Consider the following 25,222-nt stretch of genomic DNA (forward strand, 5'->3'; position numbering starts at 1 on the left):
ACAGGATTTTCGAGTGGACAAATCAATTTTCCTTTTTTTACGTAATTTGTCGATTATTTTTTCCACCTCCCTTTTTTTCAAAAACGATGTTACGTGCTTCTTTATAATTTTCTTTTGAGAAAATAATCCACCTGAATTGGTTCAACTTGGAAAAAATTATTTCTTTCCTTTAAAAAATTTCGAGGAGGAAATGGTTTAACCGTTAATGATAAACAGATGAGAATATAGATTATGGAGGTAACAGGTGTCACTCAATTTGTGTATGGTAGGAGTTGCTTCTCTTTATATGGACTTGAAGCCAGCATAGACTTCACAGTTACCGTTAGTCAGTATTTTTAAGGGGTTTGTTTGTTTTGTTTTGTTTTGTTTTGTTTTGTTTTGTTTTTGTTTTTTTTTTTCAAAATAAAAAGAGCATTTATATGAGACAAGTATTCTTTATGTGCTTACAAAACGAGTATATGTTAATATATAAATACATGTATATATTATGTTATGAATTTAATAAAGGCAAAATCGTAAATATTAGTTTAATTGTGTCTTTGATAATTTTTTTTTTTTTTCTAAATGATTATCACAGAGTGGAGAAACAAAAATATATAAAATTTATAAAGAAGAGAAGAAAAAAATGGTGCCCATGTGCATATTATTTGGACATACTTAAAATTAGTGAAACTTTTAATGGAAAACGAATTTAAAGAAAAGTAATGAATAATTAATGAAATTGCTAAGAATTGATTAAAATGAGGCTGCATGCAATTAAAACTCTCTCTCTCAGAGAGGGAGAGAGAGAGACTCAGAGAGCATGAATCAGTTAGAGTCGACCTGACTCATTCTTCGTACTAAGACAATCTTGAAGGAAGCATTTACACTCTAAGAGATATAAATACGGTAAGACTTTTCTCACCATTTTTTAAATAAAGAATTTAATCCCTGATATGTTATTTCAAGATTGTATGATATGAAAGTATCAAAACTCTGGAAATACTTTTGAAAATGTATGATTTCTATTTAATTTATAACATATATACGTTGTACTTGTACTTGTCTGAAAAGCTGATAAAACAGTTTGTAGGATAAAGGCATATGGTTTGGGGTTTTCATTAGATATTTCGCTGTAATTTTTAGTCTTGACGTATAATATCTAATGAGAACTTTTGTACCGTAGTGAGTGATTCATGTTTTGCTTTCTTGTAGGATTACCTTATATGGTAATCAATTGTATTCAAAATAAAACAATGCAATTAAGATTTACTATATATCTTCTGATTTTGTGTCAAATGACTGTTCTTTTTTTGAAAAAAGAAATATTTTCCATATAAGGAAGAAGTATCTTAATAGCTTTTGAGGAGCTCTTTTCCCCTTTTAGGACCTCCCAAAACTTCTTCCGTTTTGTTGTCACGTGACAGTCACAGTCCCACCCTTACTATACAGCACAGACTGAGACTGTACTGAAACTTTCAAGATGTCTATCCGACAGACTTTAACAATTACAGATGATCAACTATGTGAGTTAATGGAAACATTTAATACGGTAAGTAATGATTTATTTTCAATGTCACCAGATATCTTTCATAGCGGCCATGACTGTGTTTTGGAGTTCCCTTGCTCCAGGCCGGTTAAGGGGGTAGCCATATTTTTTGTTGTCATTCTTGTGATGTCAAACGTAACTTTGGAACCATGAGAAGCAAGAAGTTGTGTATTTACACCAAAATGTATAAGACATAAAATCCAATTACCACTCAAGCTATGACACCGGTTAATATAATTTGAAAGTACAATAATATTCCCAGTCTGCATTTTATTAATGAATAAAGCATGCAGTTGGTCTTTGTTGCATACTTGCCGTGAACATTTGCAGATATATATCGGCTTTAGTATGTTTAGTAAAGTGTGTTGTGTTTTCAGTTATCAGGTTTTGATATTATCAGATCTTCCTCCATGCAGTATCATGCAAACATGTCAAGAAAGACCAATGCATGACAATGACCATCAAGTAACATACATATAGGTGATTTCTGAGAAAAGGAGAGCATTTACATATACCTTTATTAATTATAAAGTTCTTTGTGAATCATCCATGATTTGTCATTCATTTCTACTAGAAAAAATCAGATATAACAAACCCCGATACATGTAAATAATACAGATTTGTAAGATTTGTTACATAATATTAACCCTTTAAATGTCCATAATTTCTACATATTTTAACTTTGTCCTTATAATCACTAAAACATTGCATAACTAAATGTAATGCAGACCCCAATATCTCTTTAAACATGTTAAATAATTCAATAATAGATTAATGAAAAGAGTCTACATAGGCCATTGATGTTGGCTAAGTATGTGTTCAGATAGATGTAAAGTCTACCTGTCAATAATGATTGATGGTATTTTGTCAGTAACAAGGTGTAAAGGTGACCCATGCAAGTATATGTCTTCTGAGAAAACCAGATGAGCTGTCTGCACATTAAAAATCTAATCAAACCAAATAATACAGTATTGTTTATCCAATGATCTTTCTAGCTAGGGGCAGTTACATTGATTTGCATGTGTATTGCGCATCTACATGTACATGTACACTTGTACGATATGATCAGAGAAAATTGTTGCAAAAACATGATTAAACGTTCTTGTTTACTGACTCGATGGATAATCACCATTTCCCTGTAGTTATTTCCCTTTCCTTCATTCTGTATTGTATTTTAATTAGTTCAAATCCACAAGGAAATGACACACTAAGCTTCTTATTCGTGTAAAGTAAGCAAGCTGAGAGAGGGAAGATAGCTGTGTTTATTTATCCTTTTTTGCAGAAGAATAAGTTAATAATTTTCAAGGAAATATTTTTTGTGACAAGGAAAATCAAAATATTATTTTCTATGCAACTTGAATTATAATACTACTTTAAAAAGGAAACAACAATAATGAATTTCCATACCATACTGAAGCAGTGGGAAGGAGGGAGGGGGATATTGTCAGCCAAATTAAAGGAAGAACTCTAAAAATATCAGAGGGGGATATTTGAACTCAGATGCATGAGTTGGTGCCTTGTCTGTATCCTCATCTCTTCCTCATGTATTTTGCAGTACTTGTCTTTATTAAGTTTTTTTTAACAATTAACATTGCATTGATTTCCATATCGTGTGGTATGTCCTGTAATATAATTTATGGATTAATTCTATTGTGAACATGTTCTTCCCATTGAAACCTTTATAAAGTTAAAACAATTTTTCTTTCATATAAAATTTGTTCTGGTCTACATTTTTTCTTTATGAACTTTCTTTTAAAAGCTTTTCATTTCATATAAAAGTGCGGGTAAACAAATAATACGTGAATCTTTATTTGTTTTTTTTAACACCCAGTACAAACAAATTCAGTAAATCATCCCGATAAAATTCAGCCAGCGGAGAATGCAATAAATTGCCCAGACATTCACTCTTGGAGAGGTTGTATTGGTGTACTTGGAAGAATGATGACAGTGGGCAAACAGGGGTCTCCAAGTAGTAAAAAACATTGACACAAGGTTAGAGAGCACTGTTAAGACGACCACCATCAGACTTATGACAGGTAGCCCATCACACCTTGTATCAAAAGGCTAATCGTAAACTTGGGAGGAACAAACTTATTTCGGGAGGTTTGTCTGTTTGGTTTGCCTGCCATTAAGAAGTCGTATGTTTGTCGAGTTTGTCAGTGGAAATTCAATGAATTCCTATGTGTAAGAGAGGGTAGTGATGATAGCTTACCTCTTAAGTAGGTGTGGAAAGAAAAGCTCTGAATAAGGACATGTTAAAAGGTTGAAGATTTAATCAGATATGACTTGTAGAATCAGTAGAAGATGTTCACCCTTTACAAAATTAATGAACCACTACTCGTAATGACAGAATATTTGTGGTCATATTAATATGTTAAAACTACAGTAGTCCCATACATACAAGAGTGAAAATTTGGCCATTAGCAAGAGTTGACAGCTGTATTAATACAAAGTCGTGAAGGATGAGCAGGTTTTTCTGGTGTACTGAAGCTTGTTGTTTGAGAGAGGAAGACGTATATTTACAGAAACATGGAGACAGGATACAGGAAGGTGTATGGTCAGTGGTTTTCCGTTTCCTCGCTGACGCTTCTCTGGTCAAGTGGGTTGGATTGGGAAGATGCGCACATAATGTCTTAGATGGGTCAAGGGTCTGAGTTGTTCTCTCCTTGTCAAGTGTGTGATTTTTTCCTTGTCATCACTCTCAGTTGTAAAACTTCCTGTCATATTGCGGCTTATAAAAGTGAAGGAATAAAGTATATCTTATGTAAATATTAGGAAATCTTTTACAAAAAAGTGTTTCTTTACCCTCTCCCAACTTGGTATAAAAAAAAAATTTGGGTCAGTAGGTTCGTAGTAAAAAAAAAATTCCAGAAAAATCCAACTTCTATGCTGAATTTGAAATTGAAGGTGTTAATAAAATTAAAAATGGTTGTTGATTGGATGTGGAAATTCTGGAATGATCAAAAAAATAATCTTTTCCAAATTCCTAGAGGTTTAAAAAAAGTTCTGAGTCAGCTATTTTTACTCATTCAGGTGGAAGGGCAAACAGAAAATTTTTTATTGTTGGCCTAAGCTAATGCACTATTGTAGAGTTGATTTTAAGGCATCGTTTACTGTTAATATATATATATGGTATTATAGATTAAACAGTTACATGCGTATAATAGTGGTAAGAATAAATCTGATTTACAAAATTGAGAGATGTTAGGTAAGCACATTAAAATATACATGCTTAAAGTGTAATAATCCACTGGTAGGCAAACTTGAGAGTGTATGAAATATCTTATCAGCCTATATGAGATGTTTGTATTGGAATTTTTCCACAGGGAGCAAAGATTTGGGGTAAATTTTGTGTGGGCCAATAGTTAGAATGGAGAATTTGTGATTTAAAGGAGAGGACAAGATGTTCGATTTTGGGCGTTGGAGCGGGTTCATGTTTATATGAGCTCCTGAATTATATGGTGAAGATGGCATTTGCGACACAATAAATGCATGTTCCAATACGTAGGTGTATGCAAGCTTTGATGAATGGCACATGGGATATGATCGATTATCTTGGAATTTTAAATAACCTAATGTGGAAATCTTGTGACAAATTTAATTTATTTTCTAGGCAGAAAAGAGAGAAGTTTATCTTCATTTATGGCTTATTTGGACCCCACCTTCATTTTTTCATGTTTAGTAGGAATGTCTTGGAACATTTACACTATAAACCCAGCACTAAGATAGATATACTACTACAAGATTGTAATCCTGTTCATTCATGTGTTAGAAGTGTGATCGGCATATCATTTAAATGCTGTTTCTGAAAAGAGGTGCTGCCCATAGTAAAAGAGCTTATAAAAATTCCAGAACAAACACTGTAAAAGTTGTAAAATGAGTCCTCTGACAATGCAAAACACAATTTAAAACATCCCGTCATTCCCTAAATTCAGGTATGAGGTCAGAAAAGTTACAACTGTATACAAACTGTAGTACTATAAACCGTCTAAGCTCGGAAAATATTTTTGCAGTAAAGGTGTGTTATGTCTAATGGCAGTCGTAGGTGATGAAAGGCTTTTAAAGTTGTCAAACAGGTTTTGATTTTGCCTCTCGGTCTAAGAAGTAGGACACATAATGTAAGATTGCATGCATAACCCCAATTTGGGTTAACACTCCATTGTGAAATGAGGTTTGTTTGGGATAATACAGAGGACATATGATAATGTGTCAACATATACACCGTAAATAAGTTTAACAACTCTAGATAACTGATAAATCTCCTTATTGATTTCAATCATTAAAGGTCCAGAGCACTTAAAACATAGCCATTGATTGATATTAAAGCCATGCATGTGTGGATCTGGCCAAATTTGCAAAATTAAAAGATTTCTCTAATGTGAATAGGCTGCAATCTGTTGTGTATTGGTAAGGTTCATGAATATTTGACACTAACATCTTATAAACATATTAGGTTACAAGCCCTGAAACTTTAACTTGGTATACTGTAAATGAATCTATTGAAGGGTTGAATAAGGGAGTAATCAAACATAGATGATACATTTATAGAGGGGTGAAAAAAGAATTTCATGCAAGTTTGACTGTAAGGTGTGAGTGCAGAGCAGACTCTAAGTGTAGGTGGAAAATTACTGCCAGCTTTGCATTTAAAATACAGAGTCAGCAAACATTGTCATACTAAATCACATAGTCTAGCCTGGCAAGGGCAGATTGTAAGATAGCTCAACCTAGAGTAGCTGACTATCCATATATATGCAATTGATAATGAGGTATTTTTTCAAGGTATGCTAACCACACTGAACTTTTGCACCTCTTTGAGAGGTGATCTTGTACAAAAATCAGAGAGTTTTAGAACTGAATGGACAGATTTTTGCAAGAATGACCATTATGTTAATAGTTGGTGACTGGGTATGTGTTGTTTATTTTTGGAGAGACTTGTTTACTTTGTGGAATAGATCAACCCAATATATCATGGACCTGTTGACAGTTGGGAAGACTTCTGCATTTAATCTCTCTATTCATGGAAGAATTAGTTGTGTAAATACACAGAAAGAATGGTCCTTGTGTTGTCCAGTAACCATTTAATCAGTCAACACCCAGCAGATGAAATTACAACCAACATTAAAGATTACCTGAGAAATAATGATTTTTAAGCAAATTAAGGCAAAACAAATAGGGCATATGTGTATTTTACAAGTGCTAAAAAATTTACTGCGGGTTCTGTTTTGTAAAATATACATGTACCATCATTTAAAAGTGACTAAATGAAGTAAAGAAAATGATGGTCATTAAATCTATGGCTCTACGTTTCAGCGACCAGGTCTTGCCTCAGATGTTTTATATACATACCATTCAGATATGGCTGCTTTATTATTCATGAAGTCATAAAGATGTTTTATCGACCTTTTTTGGTGTCATCAACATATATAATAAACAAACACAGGTCTATCGCCCAAGGGAGAGATACTAGTATATATACTTTATCTTCAAGAGTTTATATAGTGTGTACTAATTGGTATTATGGTTATAAATATAATTTACGTGCAATAGTTTAAGGCATTTGTCGTACATCTGTGGCGTTTAAACCTCAGGTTATATGAACTGTCGGTCATCTATTCAGTCATCAGGTTTGATGTTGTGGTCAGGGAGTGTGTAGCGGTTTCAATATGTGGCAAGGATTCAACTCCTGAGTAATCTATTTGACTCATTCATAAGAGGATCCTAAGTAGAGGCTTATTGTCCTCTTCTACAATAGACAGGATCTCTTTAAGTTAAAAGTGGACTGAGAACATATAGTTGAAAAGTTTTGCACTATTAAGTGCCCTAGGTGCTTGAAAATAAAAAGTGAAACATTTATTAAAAAAAAAATAATAATTTGTTGTGGGTGGTATAAAGGTTTCTATTTAAGTTAAAGTTTGGTAATCTTTATGTATAATTTCAATTTTTAAGCAATACAAAAGTTTGTAAACATTAAAATTTGACTCCGTAAAACCTTTACATGTCTATGCTAAAATTAAAACGTGTGTTTCAGTAAGTAATTTGTAAAATACTGTCAAGGGGTGCTTATATATGTATAACTATGTTAAGTATAAAATTAAAGCAATATTCTGTTTGCTTAAAATATTATAATACATGTATTTAAGAGAACATTTGGAGTGTAATATTTTAAGCTTCTAAACAAAGAGGGTTTAGATGAATTTGACAACAGATGCTGTGGCTTTTTTTTATGTGTCATTAACTTCAATATCCCATTAAAAGTGAGTTGAGTAACAAGGAAAGTTAATAAAAACTTGCGTCTTATGACTCGATTCTGAAGCTGGGTGCTGAGTCATCTCAGATTTAGAGTTTGAAACCGTAATTTTTTCCGACTTTCACTGACAGCTCTAATCTGATATCTCTGTCAGGTGGTGTAGGTCTGATAAGGAAAGAATGTGCTGAGGAAAAAGTTTTAGAAGAAAACCCAGAAAAATCTCTCTCTCTTTGGTTTCAAAGGAATTCAAAAGGGAGTATGGAAAATATTTCTGTGTTAATCTTGTAGTCTATATTTAATTTTTTTTTAAATGTTGCTTGGATAAGAATGAAGAGAAATGATGATTCTTATTATTGATGGGACTAGTGCATAGTAATGATACAATATACCCTGTTAAGTTTCCTTGTTCATAAATTTGTCTTCAAGTAGTGTTTCCCCTGTTGAAAACTTCCTCATGGTGCAAACTTGTTTTAGAGGCCAACATTGCATGACCACACAATCAACACACATTGTGCCCCTCCATAATGTACAGATATGTTACGAACTGAAGGAAGTAATCTATAATTTGCTCTCAATAGATTTTCCGTAAATTTTTCCGGGGGCTGCAGAGGTCCTAATATTGTTTAAACAAATTAGCAAAACATTTTGCCAAACAAAATATCCACTTTTTCACATAAACAAGGTGAAAGAATGTACTTAAATTTACATAATTATGGATGAAAATAACTTTTATTAAGTAACTGAAAAATACATTAGTATAACCTTTTCTGAATTTTAAAGACATCTTTTCATCTGAATGCACTTAGCTAATTTTTGTTATGTGTACAGTGAAACAGGGTCATCTAGGAATATCCATGGATGACTAAAAAACATTATGCTACATCAAGACAGTGCACCTGTAATTTATTATATCTGGTCAATTATTCATTAATATATTTACAAGTACTCTGAAAAAATATAAGTTCATTGTAAGCATAAATTAAAAAAAAATTACTTCTATTCATTTATGCCATAAATGTGTTTTAACACATATAAAAAGTTTTTCCCCTTCATAAATTCATTTTCAAAAATTGGTATTGAAATGATCTAATATGGAAACTAATCTTTGACCTAATTTTGACAGATTGACAAAGATGGCAGTGGCTCTATAGAAGTTTCCGAACTACAACATGCGCTAGAACTGTGTGGAATGAAAATACCCAACTACCAGGTCCGAGATCTTATAGCTAAATATGACACAAAGGTCAAGGATGGAAAAATTGACATCGATGAATTCAAACAGGTACACATGCAGTGCTTGGGGGTACTTCTGTGTGTTGTATATGCCACGTGGACTTTGTAATGACTTAGGATTTTTCTCTTTTTTATATATAGATAACTGCATCTTGATAAGTAGCCGTTGTAGAATTTCAGTTTATAACTGATATATTACATGTACATTTCATTATCTCTGTGCAGTCGTCACATGCATTTTAATATTTTGTTCACAATTTGTTGAAATATTTCAACTAAAGTTTTAATTATTTTCAAAGACATTAAAATGCATTCATGGTTATTGACATTAAGGCTTTCACACCTTTATTGCAATAAAAAGTGGATAAATTCAGTCACATTCACAAGTAACAATAGTGAAACATGGCATTTAATATGCCAGACTGGGAAGAATTTAAACCATTTCTATTGTGTTGACAGTCTTGAGATAAAATTGATAATTCAAGAGTTAAATGCATATTTATGTTCACAAGTGGATAAAGACGTAAATTTTGCAAACAACATTTGTAAAACATTTTCTGAAAGTAGCAGAATTGAGGTACAGTTGGACCTTGATATCTTGGACATTGCAACTCTGAAATATCTGATTGCATTAGATATCTAGGTTAAAGCTCAAGTTCAACAAAAGGTCATGACCCCCAACATACCTTTATATACTTCTTGTATTTGACATATCAGTGTTCAAGCTGTACTTTTTCATTTATAGAAAGAAAAAAATTGCTTAGTACAGAATCCACTTTAGAATTTCTTTAAAAAATTCATGAAACACTAGTGGTGGGAATAAAAATATCAACTGAAATCTTAATTTTGTATTGGTATGTGATCCTTGTTAGATTGATATTGCATGATCATTTTGTCTCTCAGTGAGTTCATTACTAACATGTTGACCATTTTTGCTGTGTTGCTATGATGACAGATGTATGCTGACTTGAAAGAGGAAAAAGATATTGGAATAACATTTAAAAAGCAAGTCCAAACTCGTAAAGATGTTGAGACAATGGGAGGGAGCTCCCAGGCTTCTGTGGAGGGTACCACCCACACCGTTAGAAAGGAGGAACAGAAAGCCTTCGCTGACTGGATCAACAGGTATGATGCAAAGCACATTGTCTAATAATCGTCGACCATTTTTACAGATCTACGCGGACCTGAAGAGCAAAAATGATCAAAGCGTACACTGGAAAACTGTTATTAAATCAAGGAAAAATGTGGAATCGCTAGGTGGATTGTCACAAGCTTCCGTAGAGGGCACCACACATAGTGTCAAAAAAGAGGATCAGAAAGCATTTACTGACTGGATTAATAGGTAGCACACTAGTGTGCTGGTGTGCTGTGCTGAGTGTGCTCCTCAACAAATAATAGAGATTATGTGTGATATATAATCAGCTTGCTACCAGTTTTTCACATTTTAAATTTTGATCAACACATTTTCCTCTTTTATTTTTTTTATTTTGCACCTTTTAATATTTTTGTTTTCAGCAAGTGATAAGTCTCAACACAAAACTAACTAGTGTGCTCTTAGTTTCAGTAATTTCATAGTTATTTTTTTGTTGTTGTTTGTTTTGTGTTAATGTCCCACAAATCGTGACATGTTTTCATTTCGTTAGACTGTATGATTAATTCTATGGATGTTTAAGGTGTAATAACAGTGAATTAATGAATAAGATTCTAGCGTAAATATTTTACCTTTTGAACTGTCCCGACTAAACGAATGTCATTAATGTTGCACTGAGTATAGGAATTATTTGGTGCATTCAGAGGAATTCAGGAATTCCTTTTGCAATTGACAACCTTGAAATTAAAACGCAAGCCATGTTTACTGTTGTAAAAAGCTAGTGAAGTTTGTCAAATGTAATGGCTAGAAATTGTAGATGTTAGAGAATTTTACGGAGATTATCCCATAATCATGTCAGATGTAGAGTGCAAGTATTTACTTAAAGACTAAACAGGATTTCTTATGCTGATAAATTAAAGGCACTTTAAAGCTACTGATAAGCATTCTTTTTAGCTCACCTGAACTGAAGGTGCAAGTGAGCTTTTCTGATCACCTGTCGTCCGTCTGTCCATCCATCTGTCTGTCTGTTAACTTTTCACATTTTTGAACTTTTTCTCCAGAACCACCTGATCAATTTCAAGAAACTTACCATAAAGCATCCTTTGGTAAAGGGGGATAGATTTATTAAAATAAAGGGCCATGTTACTCTTTAAAGGAGAGATTATCAAGAAAAGGGGGAGGGGGTTGGCTTAAAATATCCTCTCAAGAAACACTTGGCCATTATGAAACTTTTGTGTAAACTTCCTGACAAAGTGTGGATATAAGTTAATTCATATCAGGGACCCCAGGGACAGGGTGAGGCTACAATTGGGGTGAAAGCTTTACATGAGAATATATATGAGAAATCTTTAAAAATCCTCTCAAGAATGGCAAAGCCATGATTAGTCATATTTGATGTGGAAGCATCCTCAGGTAGTTGTAGATTCAAATTTGTTCAGTTCAAAGTCCCTTGGGATAGAGTGGGGCTGCAATAGGCGATCAAAGTTTTACATAGTCATATATCAAAATCATGTTCTCAACAACAGTAAAGCCATAATTAGTCATATTAATTTGAAAACATTCTCAATTAGTGTAGATTCAACTTTGTTCAAACCATAACCAGATGTAAGGTGAGGTCACAATAGGAGATCAAATTTTTACATAAAACATATATAGAAAAAATCTTTAAAAACTCTTTTTCCCAAGAACAGCATAGCCTCGATTAGTCCTCAGGAAGTGTAGATCCAAATTAGGCTATTCCAAGTTTATTCTCTGTTTAGCGTCCACCCATCTTTCAAAAACCTACCTACCTATTCGCAAAAAACACACAAATCAAAAAATAAAACACAGACTTTATAGTCACAAAAATGACGTCATTCAAAGGATCTATTCTTCTCGTAGAAAAAAACTATTCTTAAGCAAAATCAAGGTACAGTGTATTCAATGCTTACAATATTCCTAATATGACATATTGTAGACAAATATCTTGAGAAATTGACAGAATTCATTGATTTCGACCAGAATAGTCAAGTTCAGGACACCTGATTTTGTTTGTTTTTTCTGATATGGGGTGTCAAAAACCAAGGTGCATGCCGACGCTAAACAGAGAAATAACTTGGAATGGCCTTAGTTCAAATCATAGTCCTGGAGTAGGATGGGGCCCTGATAGGAGATCAAAGTATTACAAAGGAATAATCTGCTGATGAAGAACAGTAGGCACAAAGTGGCTCAGATTAGCATTGTAGCCCATGGACTTCATGTTTTTAATTGTGATATCATTTTTCTTTTTAATTTTTTTCTTTTCACTTCAATCTTATTTTTGTATTCTTTTAATTTTATATGATATATATTTATCACCAATTTTACCATATTTTATATACTGCATATTATGTACTATTATCAGTTAATTTTATGACAAAATTTCAAGTTCTATGGATTCTTTTCGACAGGGCTTTGGCTGATGACCCAGACTGTGCCAAGTACCTCCCCTTGTCATCCATGGGTGAGGATCTGTACAAGAAGACCCAGGATGGTATCCTGCTGTGGTGAGTAGCAATGGGGGAGGGGGGGGAGGTTGTCACCTCAACCAAAATTTACTCTGTTGTCATTATTTGTGACAGATAGTCTGTCTCTTTTATTACGTCAATGAAGTGCATACCTGCAAACAATAAGGCTCGAAATTTTTAAAACAATTTGAAATCTATATATATATAAAGGAAAAAAGTGATTCCCAGTATAAAAATGTATACATTTTTAATTTTATTTAGCAGGACATAGGCTGTTTATCACCTTCCCTTGTAAACTTAACCTTTTGTCCTACAAAGAAAAGGAAATAAATTGATCTTTGTTTTCAATTTAAATTATTTTAGTCTCTCCTTACATATGTCAACTTCCTTATCAGACCTTACACATATATGTGTATATATAAGAGTACAAGGGTATTTGAAATAGAAATGTTATGCAATTGAAAGCTTTGTTTAAGGATGTGTTTTTTTTTCTTATAAAAATTCAACAATTTTCCTGTAAAATTGACATGTGATACTACATAGATATGAATAATAGTTTATGTTTATTGCATCCCTTATATGGCAAACTTGTACATTTCTTTCCTTATATATATAACAGACAGCCTACTTGAACTTTAAGTAACATTTTCAATAGATTTATTGTGCATGGTTAGTGGTCCATATACTCCGTTAGAATATCTGCAAAAGTTAGAGAGAAAAAAATGAAACAGATGACTGTGAATATAAAACAGATGATTGTGAAATACATTAAAAGAGAAAATGCACATTATGCAGTTTGCAGTGTAATTAAAGAGGTGTGTCAAAAAATTAACATGGCATAGCTAATTTCTCCTCTGTCTCATCATAGTACGTGAGTGCATTATGTAACCCCAGCAAGAGTGCATCACATCAAGATTTCCTTGTATTTGGCCATATGTTACCCACAACACTTGTACAATCAGCTGTTTGAGAATTGATTTCTGCTATTTAGAACTTATGCTACAAACAGAAACTTGAGTAAAAAATCTATTGACCTGTTTAGGATGAACAAAAGCTAGGGTCACTCTGTAATAGGCTGACCAATATTGGATAAATTTGGAGCAATATTTATTTTTCACCAAATAAACTGACATTGAACTGTATGTCAGTTGTTTAAAAAAAGCATTGTTTACTTTTTATGATGTTAAAAATAATTTCAGTTCATTCGTAAGTACTTGTTATATATTTGCTAAAATACCAGCCTCTTTTGCTTCAAGTACCCCGTTAAGCTATATTTGCTATTAAGCTGCATTGTTAATTATGCTTTCTTTTTTTCACCCAGAAAGTCTTTTTAATACAGATACGGTCACCATTGTCAATGGTAATTAAAAAATAAATGATTGCTCCCTGAGAAAGGACACAAAGTATTTGGGAAAGTATTAACTGATAAATGATTTGGCCAATTCATCAGTACGAAATTCAAGTTCCCCAGGTCATTACTTATATAGGTCATTACTTACATATTTCTCCAATTTCTGATAGATCCCTCTCAATTTTGCTAATTTTTATGCCCCCGCCATAAAATGGCCAGGGGCATATAGTGCTACCCTGTTCCGTCATTCTGTCATTTCTTCATCAGTCATGTTCTGTTTATTATCTCAGCAACAGTTGCAGACATTCAACTCAAATTTGGCGTATGAATACATCATAGGAATACTCAGGTTAAGTTCAAATTTGGTCATGGTCCGATGATTTTTGACAGAGTTATCCTTCTTGAACTTAGAAAAAATAAATTTTCAGTGTCCACTTTCTTACTTATGTAGGGATGTATGTATAAGGTTTAATTGCATATGCAGGTATTTTACCAGAAAATACAGGTCAAGTTTGAATTTAGTTGTAATTTGATGATTTTTGACAGAGTTATGCCCCTTGAACTTAAAAAAAAATCTTTAATTTGTGCAAACTAATTTAAAACTAAATATGGCATTTGAAATTTTGGCTGCCTGCAGGGGCATTCGTGGCATAACATCTAGTTAAGCATGTATCAAGGATGTGCACCATAAGAAAATTTGATACATATGAGTGTGTATTCTTACCGGTACATTCCTAAGAAGACACAATTTCATGTCTTGAATTCCTTGAATATTGATCTCATTTGTGTCAAATATAATTCTCTGCTATAAAGTATGATTTCAATTTCACAAATTATAAATTAAATTACGTTCATTGAAATTTTGTTTGTATGTTGTAGTAAACTTATCAACAAGTCTGTACCAGATACCATCGATGAACGTGCCATCAACAAAACAAACCTCAGCATTTATCGCAGGGCCGAGAACCACAATTTGGCCCTGATGTCCGCCCAGTCCATTGGCTGTAACATCGTCAACATCGGGGACGATGATTTGGAGAAGTGTAAACCTCATCTTGTTCTTGGCCTGTTATGGCAGGTCATTAGGGTATGTGTCCTAGTAGTTCCAGCAAATTCTTACACATAAGAGATATGGATTTTTGATGTTTGATTTATTGTGATGAAATGAGAATCAAGCAATTAGAGAACTAGCACGGTACTTGTCAGTACATTATACTCGTGAGACTCCTTTCTCATTAGGACCAATGTGTGACAGTTATTCGAGAAATGTTATGTTTCTTTGCTGCAATGACAAACATGAAATTCAATTGCAGTATAGAAATCTGAAACATAATATATTTAATTTGTATAAAATAAGATTATAAACATGTATGTTTCTTTCTTTTATAAAAGTGACCGATATGTGTTGGCTTCTGTTATATTTTTAGCCTAAATGTGGCATTCAGCATAAACCAGATAGGATGCAGGCATTGTAGAGTTCAATGAAATTTTTACTATTTTTTTGGTTGCAATTTTAGATTGGTCTGCTAAGTGATATTAACTTGGCTAACCACCCTGGTCTTGTAAATCTTCTGGAAGAAGGGGAAACTCCAGAGGACCTTAAGAAACTGTCTCCAGAACAGATCCTGATCCGCTGGGTCAATTACCACCTCAGGAACGCCGGAATTGACCGCAGGATCAATAACTTCCAGAATGACATCAAGGTAAAGTTGAAGCATGGTCAACAAAAATAAAATAAAAAATGACATATATTCTCTTGTTTGCAGTACATACACATGTACAATAATTGTTATTTAACAATAAGAATAAAAAAATTTTTTTTAAGTGTAGAAAAATTGGCTCAAAGTGGAAAAGTTTTGTGCTCCTGCATGATTATTCGTAGTTGATAGCTCATTGGACAGTTAGTTATGGATTTTAATTTGCTGTCTTTTACAGGATTCAGAGGCTTACTGCTATTTACTGGAGCAGATTGCACCTAGAGAAAACAATGTCATGTCAGGTCCTCCTATGTCTGTAAGTATACTGACATTCGGCAACAACAGTCCTATTCTCTAAGAAGCCTGTGTCAGATTTAAACATACTTAACAGACTTTTCAAATGATGGATTGATGTCTCATAGATTTGATGCAAGATTTCACCTTCATTGGAGTAAAAAAAATTACAATTTTGAATTTCATGTTTTTAGGAACATAATTTGGAGCAGAGAGCTGAGCTTATGTTACAGGAGGCAGACAAGATTGGCTGTCGCAGCTTCGTGTCGCCTAAAGATGTGACGTCGGGTAACTATAAGCTGAATATGGCCTTCGTGGCTAACCTATTCAACCAGTTCCCAGCCCTGGAACCCCCAGAGGATATGGAGATGGATGTCGTAGAAGAAACCAGAGAAGAAAAGAGTAAGAGGACTTATAAAATGCCATATGTAGCAAAAAAAATAAATAAATAGTAATCTATTTCCTTGACTTGTTTCAAATCAAGCAACTAGGATTTTTAAAGAAGTCTGAGTAGAATAAATAAAAAGTAATCCATTTCCCTGAATTGTTTCAAATAAAGGAACTAGGATATTTAAGGAAGGCTGAAATAGAATAAAAAAATTTTCCAGAAATTCAGAATGTATATTTTATTATCACATGTAATAGCAAGTTTAATTTGATTTTGCTTGAAATTTTCAGCATACAGAAACTGGATGAACAGTTTGGGAGTGCAGCCCTATGTACATTATCTTTACTCTGACCTTCAGGATGGTCTTGTGTATTTCAAATTATATGACATTATCAGACCAGGGGTCGTGAACTGGAAGAGGGTCATTCAGAAGTTCAACAAATTAAAAATTAACTTTGAAAAATTAGGTAAACGTCAGTCATTTCATACATTTCTGTATTTATTCATCTATTTATTTATTTTATTTTTATGATATTTTATGAGATATTCTAAAGATGTGATAAGATTGATATTTTTTTGATTTTTTATTTATTTATTTATTTTTTTTTTTTTTTTGTAGAGAATTGTAATTATGTAGTAGAACTAGGAAAAGAATGTAAGTTTTCCTTGGTGGGCATCAGTGGAGCAGATATTAATGAAGGAAACCCCACACTGACTCTTGGTATGTTAAAACATAATTATTCATTACGTAGAATATATACAAATTTTCAAATGTCTATCTTAAGATACATCCTCCATCTGTTCACTCATATAAAAGTGTACTTTGATGCTATTTATTTACGGAAGAAATCTCAATTTTTGACTAAAAAGCACACAAAGTCATCATACTTTGTGGGAAAAAAACTTAAGAGAAATGGCCTTTTAAGTTGAATGATAGTAATTTATCCTAGTGAGAGACATTTCTCCTATCATAGGGTCAATGAACCTTAAGTTCCTTTTTTTATTTTCTGAAATATTGTCTTCTTGTGGGTTCTGTTTAAAACATTTGAAGAAACCAGTGAGAAACTTCTCCTTTACAAGTAATGCCATTGCTTTTGAAATATTATGTTGTACTTGAAAAATTATCAACATGAAATGTTATGTATGATTTGATAAAAATTGACACTAGTAGTAACATTGTAGGTCTGGTGTGGCAGCTGATGAGAGCCTACACACTAAGTATCCTCAGACAGCTGGCTGGAGGGGACTCACTTATCAATGATGCTGCCATCATTGAATGGGCTAATGCCAAGGTGGGAGTGCTATATATGCCACATATACATGTATCTATTGGTCTCTTAATGTGTTCTTCTGATCCTTTAAAGGATATTACAGCCCTTTTTGTTGTCCACAAAAAGAAAACAAAAAAAAAAAAAAACCCCACAGCAGGCATCTCTTTAGAACGTCTTTTTTAAATGCAGTGCCCAATTTATGCATCAAAGAAAAATTGCTATTATGATTATGTACGGTATAAGAATTCTTTCATATTGGAGACATGATAAGCAATTGGGTTGGGGACAGTGACATAACTATGAACACACTGTTGCCCAAAACCTTGGAACAGTCAATTTTGTTGATAAAAGGAAGTGTGATTTATTGGAATGTTAGCAAAAAACTAACCACTGATCACTCTTGCAGATGAGTTGTGAGTATGTATGAGGTAGTATGACTTAATAACTTTCAAAGATTGTACTCTAAATTATTTGCAAGATTTGGACTTATTCAAACTTTCAGGAAAAAGAGTGCTCTCAAGGGAAATTACTCTAAATAGTGCAATAAAATCTATTTGTGTCAGCCTTACCCTGCCTTTGTATGATTACAATATTCAGTACTGGTCCCCTGGGTTGGTTTTGATAATATTAAATGTGCACTACCACACATTTGTTGTGGTTGGGACCTAAAAAATTGCCAGTACATGTATTTGCAGATTCCTTTACATGTCTTTATTCTATATTATAACTTTTTCTGGCTTTGTTAATTTTGTTTTTTGTAATAAAGGTGATAACATTGTTGTTCCAATGTACATGTGTAGTTCTCTAAATCCTTCATAAATCATATGGATTTTTTTTTTCAGTTGCGAGAGGGAGGTAAAAAGACCAGTTTCACAGGTTTTAATGATTCCACTTTGTCAGATGGTAAAACAATAATTGACCTCATTGACTGCATCAGACGAGGAATGATCAATTACGACTTAGTAAAGGACGGACACTCAGAAGAGGTCAGATATTTGTTCTTGTCAATGCTCTGGGGGTTCTAATAATTTTGAATGAAGGGATATTTAATTAAGGTTCATTGATACACTGATAAGAGAGATAACTCTTAATGACATAAATCTCTATTACTCCTTTATAGATTTGTCAAGCTGAAATGTCTTTTTTGTTTAATTTTGCCCCACAAGCTGTGGTATAATTGTTTGTATTTTACTTATAAAATACATTTCTTTCGGAAAATCGTAAAAGTTAAAGCAACATTTTATATGATTGAGAAGAGGGTTTATGAACCATAAAATAGGGGCTGTTTTGTTTTATGTACCCCCCCTTTCCACTCAAACATAACCCTCAAATTCACCAGCTGTATGAAATGTCATTATATTGTATTTTGTTATTTTTTATATTAACTTTTTTTTTTACTTTCTTTAACAGGACAAGATGTCCAATGCTAAATATGCCATTTCTATGGCCAGAAAAGCAGGAGCTAAGGTGTACGCTCTTCCAGAGGACATTGTTGACGTTAAACAAAAAATGATTATGACCATTTTTGCCTGTCTTATGGCAAGAGACATGAGGAGCCAACAGAATGGAGAAACATCGTAGACATAACCAATATCAGCTTGCATTTTCTGTTTGTACAACAAAAGTCAAAAAATTTGCTTCAAATATTTTTTTTCTTTATTCACTTAGTTTCAATATATTATATGGAACTGCTAGAACGGTATAGGAAATTAAATTGTGCGAGCAGAAGGAAAAAGTGAAAAATCATGATGATTTTTGCAGTATTATGTTTGAAGACAAAATTTTCCATGTTTTGAAAAAAAAGATTTTTTTTTACATTTCTTCCTTTATGCAAAAGTTGTCATAGCAATAAACTAAACATGCATGTATGCTCGTGTACTTAACTGTTGAGCATGTACAATTTCCTTTTTACTGGGAATTTTTGAAAGCGTGGACCAAAATGTGCCAACTATGCAATGGGACCACATCATATACATTTTCAGATATAGTCAGTAGAAAGGTTCATAAATTTATTTTTCTAATTTTAGAAAAAAAAATTTTGTTTTCATATTTATTTTATGAACAATATAATAAAGTATACACTTCCTGTATATTTGTTCACCATATTATCTGTGATTTTTTTTTATTACTTTTGAACTATCATGACATTAAACAATCATATAAAAAAAACTGAAGTGATGCATAAGCCTGTCTCTATAGTCTCTAGTTTTTTAATCATTTAACCTGTAGTGTTAGCCACGGTTTAGATCTGATGAAAACATGGTAGATAATTAAGATGAGGAAACAATAGTGCTGGATAAAATGCTTCCATATCACATTCCAGTCAGAGACTTTGAAAATCTTATTTTTTAGGTCAGAAAATTTCATTTTTGACTGTCTATAGTTCTTATTGGAACATTTGTTGAAACTTTGTTAGGGAGTACATATTTATATAAGTGTGACCACTTCCAATAGTTTGAACATATGGCTGAATTTGAATTCATTTGTATCATTATTATAAAACATCACCATTCAACAGAAATTTATTTTTTATCTTGTCTAATTATTGCTGTTATTGACATATGCTTGAATGAATAAAAGCCTAAAAAATAACATTTATACATTCTAGATTTATTAATAAAACCAATTTGAAAACAAAACTGAGTTTTGCTTGCTTGTAGAAGTGGACCTCAATGATGAAATGTTACGTAAATGTATCAGAAGTGATGGATTGTGGGGCAAATTAACAGAATAAGAGAAAAGACTATTGTTATCAATTTTTGCAGTCTGGCCAAGGCCCAGTCCAAAAAAGTTTTTTTTTTAAATATAATTTTGAAACGGATCAAAATGAGTTTTTTCTCTCGGTTTTTGGAATGTATTCTGAAACTAATAGTGCTGAAGTTTTTTCCTGGCTGTTTCTTAGATTTTATATGCATTGTGTTTTAAAATGAGGGCTTGTCATTTGAAGCTTCTATTTCCACTTCCATTAGATGTACAAACATGCTTTCAAAAATTGCCTGTTTAAACAAGTTTTCAAGAGTCCTTTGGATGAGACCGTATCATTCGATGCTTCCTGACCCAGTATATGCTGGCACAAAAGAAAAAAATACTGCACTGCTCAGTGGCCATTAGTGCCGAATGCAAGTCTAATTTTCCAGCAAGCGGTGGCATATTTGAAATATTCTAGAAAAAAAAATCCATGAAATCTGATATTGTAGATAGGATTGACAGAGTTATTTCCCTTATCTACAGTATATATAATATCATTAGTATATTTAACAAGGATCATGATAAACATTTTTAACTATTTTATATTTCCTGCAACACATGGAAGAAATTGAAATGACTTTGGGAAATACATCTATCATGAAATAATTCTAATAGTTACAATCATGAATGCCCATTCTCGCAGCTAAACTCAGCTAGGATCTAACGGATTATAGTTTAGGAACAAGGTTGACCGACTCAATACACCAAATCATAAATTGTGTATATAATAATTGGTAAAATCATCTTATTATACCTGTGTTATAGTGTTTAGAGAGAAAGAGAGAAATCATACCTGTGCTTACAAACTTTGTACAGGACAAATATTAACAAGACTTTGAATAAATTATTTTCATTTATTGTAACAAACATATGTATAACATGAGTTACATATATGAAGAAGGATAAAATGACAATTGAAGTAATGGTAAATATACATAATGTAAAATAATTGTAACATGCACTTCTTGATCTAATCAATATGAACGCATATCATATATATATATATTGGCACTCAAAATTGCAAAAAGGAAATGAGTTTGATTTTGCATAATCTCTGATATACGTTTCTTCCGTTATAATATTGAAGTGAAAATTACATGCTGTAAAATCTAATCAATTCAACTTCCTTTAAAAAACCCTCAAATATATAAATATTTAAATTTGTACATATGTGTGCATAATATTTTATGACAATGCAGGCACGTAGTATCGTTTATGAAGGGGGGGGGGGGGCAGGTAAAAAAAAAATTGACAATGTACATGAAAAATCTTTGACAAAACGTGTGTGTTTGGGGGTGGGGGATTCCAACCTTTTCCACAAACAAATTTTATTACTACATTATCATGGGACGGGATTTGACTATACTGCAACAAAGGAGGGGAGGGGGCGGGCTTTCAATGAACATTTTCAACAGTAAAAGGTGGGGGGGGGGGCTTAATACATTATCATGAGACGATTTGACTATACTGCAACAAAAGAGGGAGGGGATGTGATTTCGAAGAACATTTTCAACAGTAAAAGGTTGGGGGGGGGGGCTTAATTCATTATCATGAGACGATTTGACTTTACTTCAACAAAAGAGGGAAGGGGGTGTGCATTCGATGAACATTTTCAACAGTAAAAGGTTAGGGGGGGGGGCTTAATACATTATCATGAGACGATTTGACTATACTACAACAAATAAAAGAGGGGAGGGGAAAGGCTTTCAATGAAGATTTTCAACAGTAAAAGGTTATGGGGGGGGGGGGGGCTGTCCGCTCCCCCTCCCCCGATAATACGTACCTGCAATAAATTGGAAGTTGTATATTACGGGTATGGTATTCAGTTCTAACAGTACATTGATTTAATACATGTACGACTAATTTCTTACTAACACTAGAATATATACAAGGTTAACGAAAAGGGGGCAAGATCTGGCACAATGGATATATGTGTTCATGAATTATTAACTCCTTAATTAGATTGGCAAGAAATCTTTGTACTACAGGACTGTTTGTGTTTTATTATTATCAATTGGTGAAAAAAAGGGACATGAGGAAAAAATTAAGTACCATTTAAAATACAGTAACATAAGAAAAACCTTTGTCAAAAAACTACATGGCACTCTTTTGAAGGCATATAATACAAATAATGATAAAGTATAAATATAATGTATGTACTAAAATATAGTAACTTGATCAAAATAAATAATCAAAAATTTATCACTACTGGTAGGCCTCTTATTTAGGAATTTTACAATTAGCCGTTAAAATTCTGCTTATTTGCAGTAAAATAATACGTGTACATATCTGTTGGCTATTAATGTTAAAATCACATATGTATTTTCCCTGTTTACATACATACGTCATATTGATGCGTGAAAAAAAGTATGCATTACATTTTTTCGTATGCGTGTACATGATGACTGTTATCTGTTGGAAATATAAATGAAAGGATTTTAAGCAAGTTATAAAAGGATATGCAATTAATTAATATTTTTAATATTAATGGAAAAGTCAAACCAAAGATTTTTTATATGATAATGTCTGGATATGACACACGCTAATCATGATACACGCTCTTAGAAATCCGTTTACGCTGATGACGTAACATTGCTCTCAACGTCAGTCCAACGTTCTCCATATTGTCGGAGGCGTCACCTAAAATAATGTAATAAACAGAAATGAACTAAACTTTCTTAATAATAATTCCAATACTAGTAATGATGACGGAATTCTCTCGAAAATTATTTCTGGAGGAAATAATATAGAATATTGAGAAAAGCTGGTTGTTATTTTTATATATTTTGCAAAAAGAAGGAGTATTACATACTGCCGGTGAGTCAGCAGTTTTGATAAATGATATGCATCATAAATAAAAAGAATTTTCTGACTACAAAATCTACTACTAAAATAAAATGTGTATCAAGGTGCAATTAATGTATAAAATTGGATCAGGAATTAAAACGATGCTGTATTGCAAGAAAACAACCGGTCACCGTGCTATACATGAAAAAAGCAAAGCAAAATCAGGAATAGAAAAAAAATGGAATAGTTAGCTGCAGAGAGATGGCTTTTTAGAAGAAGCCCTTATCCATTTTTGCGTGGTTTGATCTATATTGTATGTGATTACAAGAAAATAGTCATAACAATGATTAATCTGAAATATCGTCATATATACAAAACCCCGCAAATATTAATGTATAAAGGGCGAAAATATCACCTTATTCGTAGGGTTCCAACATGTCATTAAAGGCATCTGTTATCTCTTGAACCACTGGAAAAATTACAGGAATCAAATATACAAAAATATACGCACAGAAAATACAGCACTCAAAACCACTACCTACCTTTCACAGGTACATGACGTCATATTTTTCTAACACAAAATACCTCCCTATAAAATGTTATTTATAAGGAAGGGGCTATTCTTTACTTATAATCATTATTAATTTATTATTTACTTAGTATTAATTTTTTTGTGATAAAAAAATATGAGGTCAAGTGCCGTGCTTCTATCTACAGTATGGTGCACTGCATGGGTAGTTTTGGCGTCGGGCATTGCAGGTTTGCTTTGAAGCAGTAGTTTAGTTTAAAAGGAAAATAAAATCACACGATATTTGCAAATATTGCTTTGTGTTAATATTTCAATTCATTTCGCTGATCTCGGATTCTATATTTTCACCAACCAAAATATATTTCGCCAAAATTTCCCGACATCCAGAATTTGAACCGACTACTCTACTGCATACACACCCCTATCATTATCATTAATAAAAACGTTGAATTTTGAATGATGTTCCTTCCTTCGTATCAAATACTGGGTCTTTTTAATATTTTTTTCAAAGAGGTTTTTTTCCTTCTTTTTTTCAGGGGGGGGGGGGGGGGGGCTTTTTTTATTTGTTTATTTATTTTGTTTCTGTTTTATTTTGATGAAAAAAAAAATGTCCTACAATTCCGTCGCTAAAAATAAGAGGAAATCTGTCTTCCAAAATGATCGTGTTTGAGATTTGATGCAGACAGTAGCCGTCGATAGATCTAGAACTATAAATGTTTTCCTGGCGATCAATGAACAAATCAAACCGAAGTAGCAATCTAGCACTTTGTCTTCTACACGGAAATCTCGTAAATTCAGAGTCAATGCTAAGAAGCAGAGAAGCGTGCGTCCTACAGGGTGTATGCTGTAAGTACTTACTCTCGGAATCTGAATAGTCGGGTGATTCTGGAGCGAATGCAGGATTATCATCTCCTTTCCGGTCCGCCATTTCTTTCCTCCTGTGAAGAATCGCCTGCAACTCTTTCCCGCCACTGCGTGCCGTCTTATACTGCAATGAGTACATCTTACCTTTAACTTTAATATCGGGTCTCATCATTTTAAATATCTATATTTATAATAAAACATAGGTAAACATGGATCAACTTTGAAGCAGTTTAAATATCTATATTTGCAATATAAGATTTACATACACTTCAGGAAGATACACTTTCTGGAAACATAGAACAACATGGATCAACTTTGAATCACAGGTGCTTGAGGACAGGACCCCCCCCCCCCCCCCCCCGATATAGACCCCCGGGCCTTTTCGAATTTTTTTCATAAATCATCTTTCAATGACATATTTGTGATCTGATAATCTATACCAACAATTCGAAAAATTACCTAAAACAAACATTTTTATAAAATCTACATCACTCTCTATATATGATATATATACATGTATATAGGGTAGGGTAGTAATTTTTTTTAAAATTTTTGTTTAAGTCAATTTTCCGAATTGATGATACAGAGATTATATCACAAATTTGTCATCCATATATAATTTATGAGAAAAAGTCGAACAGGTCCGGGGGTCTATATCTGGGGGGGGGGGGGGGGGGGGGGGCTGTCCTCAAGCACCTGTGCTTTGAAT

General features: G+C 33.0%; 2 protein-coding genes across 2 annotated transcripts in view; one reads left to right on the top strand and one right to left on the bottom strand.

The window, feature by feature from the left end:
• The first annotated feature begins 1,377 nt into the window (after nucleotides 1-1,377).
• On the top strand, nucleotides 1,378-20,224 carry LOC133184276 (plastin-3-like). Its single transcript, XM_061319260.1, has 13 exons — nucleotides 1,378-1,531; nucleotides 8,899-9,057; nucleotides 9,964-10,133; nucleotides 12,528-12,623; nucleotides 14,815-15,022; nucleotides 15,453-15,638; nucleotides 15,871-15,948; nucleotides 16,121-16,328; nucleotides 16,605-16,781; nucleotides 16,934-17,035; nucleotides 17,497-17,606; nucleotides 18,428-18,571; nucleotides 18,996-20,224. Exons 1-13 carry the CDS (start codon nucleotides 1,463-1,465, stop codon nucleotides 19,164-19,166), a joined length of 1,878 nt encoding a protein of 625 aa, XP_061175244.1. The 5' UTR covers nucleotides 1,378-1,462; the 3' UTR covers nucleotides 19,167-20,224.
• Nucleotides 20,225-22,858: 2,634 nt separating this feature from the next.
• The window catches only part of LOC133184258 (epidermal growth factor receptor kinase substrate 8-like), a 38,331-nt gene continuing 35,967 nt past the window's right edge, over nucleotides 22,859-25,222 (bottom strand). Inside the window, exons 26-27 of the mRNA XM_061319236.1 lie at nucleotides 24,508-24,637; nucleotides 22,859-22,973 (exon numbers count right to left, since the gene is read on the bottom strand). Of these exons, the coding sequence (XP_061175220.1) occupies nucleotides 22,876-22,973; nucleotides 24,508-24,637 (228 nt within the window). The 3' untranslated portion in view covers nucleotides 22,859-22,875. The remainder of the gene's footprint in view (nucleotides 22,974-24,507; nucleotides 24,638-25,222) is intronic.

This window comes from Saccostrea echinata, unplaced genomic scaffold (assembly GCF_033153115.1).
Source record: "Saccostrea echinata isolate AGI-Se365-2 ecotype Australia unplaced genomic scaffold, CSIRO_AGI_Sech_v1 ptg000001l, whole genome shotgun sequence".
Taxonomy (NCBI): Eukaryota; Metazoa; Mollusca; class Bivalvia; order Ostreida; family Ostreidae; genus Saccostrea; species Saccostrea echinata.

What these genes read in the sequence shown, in the direction of transcription:
- LOC133184276 (XM_061319260.1), top strand. Translation starts at nt 1,463, where the DNA reads ATGTCTATCCGACAGACTTTAACAATTACAGATGATCAACTATGTGAG. An exon ending in ACATCGATGAATTCAAACAG is followed by an intron (nt 9,058 to 9,963) that starts GTACACATGCAG and finishes CTATGATGACAG; the next exon opens with ATGTATGCTGACTTGAAAGA. An exon ending in CAGGATGGTATCCTGCTGTG is followed by an intron (nt 12,624 to 14,814) that starts GTGAGTAGCAAT and finishes TGTATGTTGTAG; the next exon opens with TAAACTTATCAACAAGTCTG.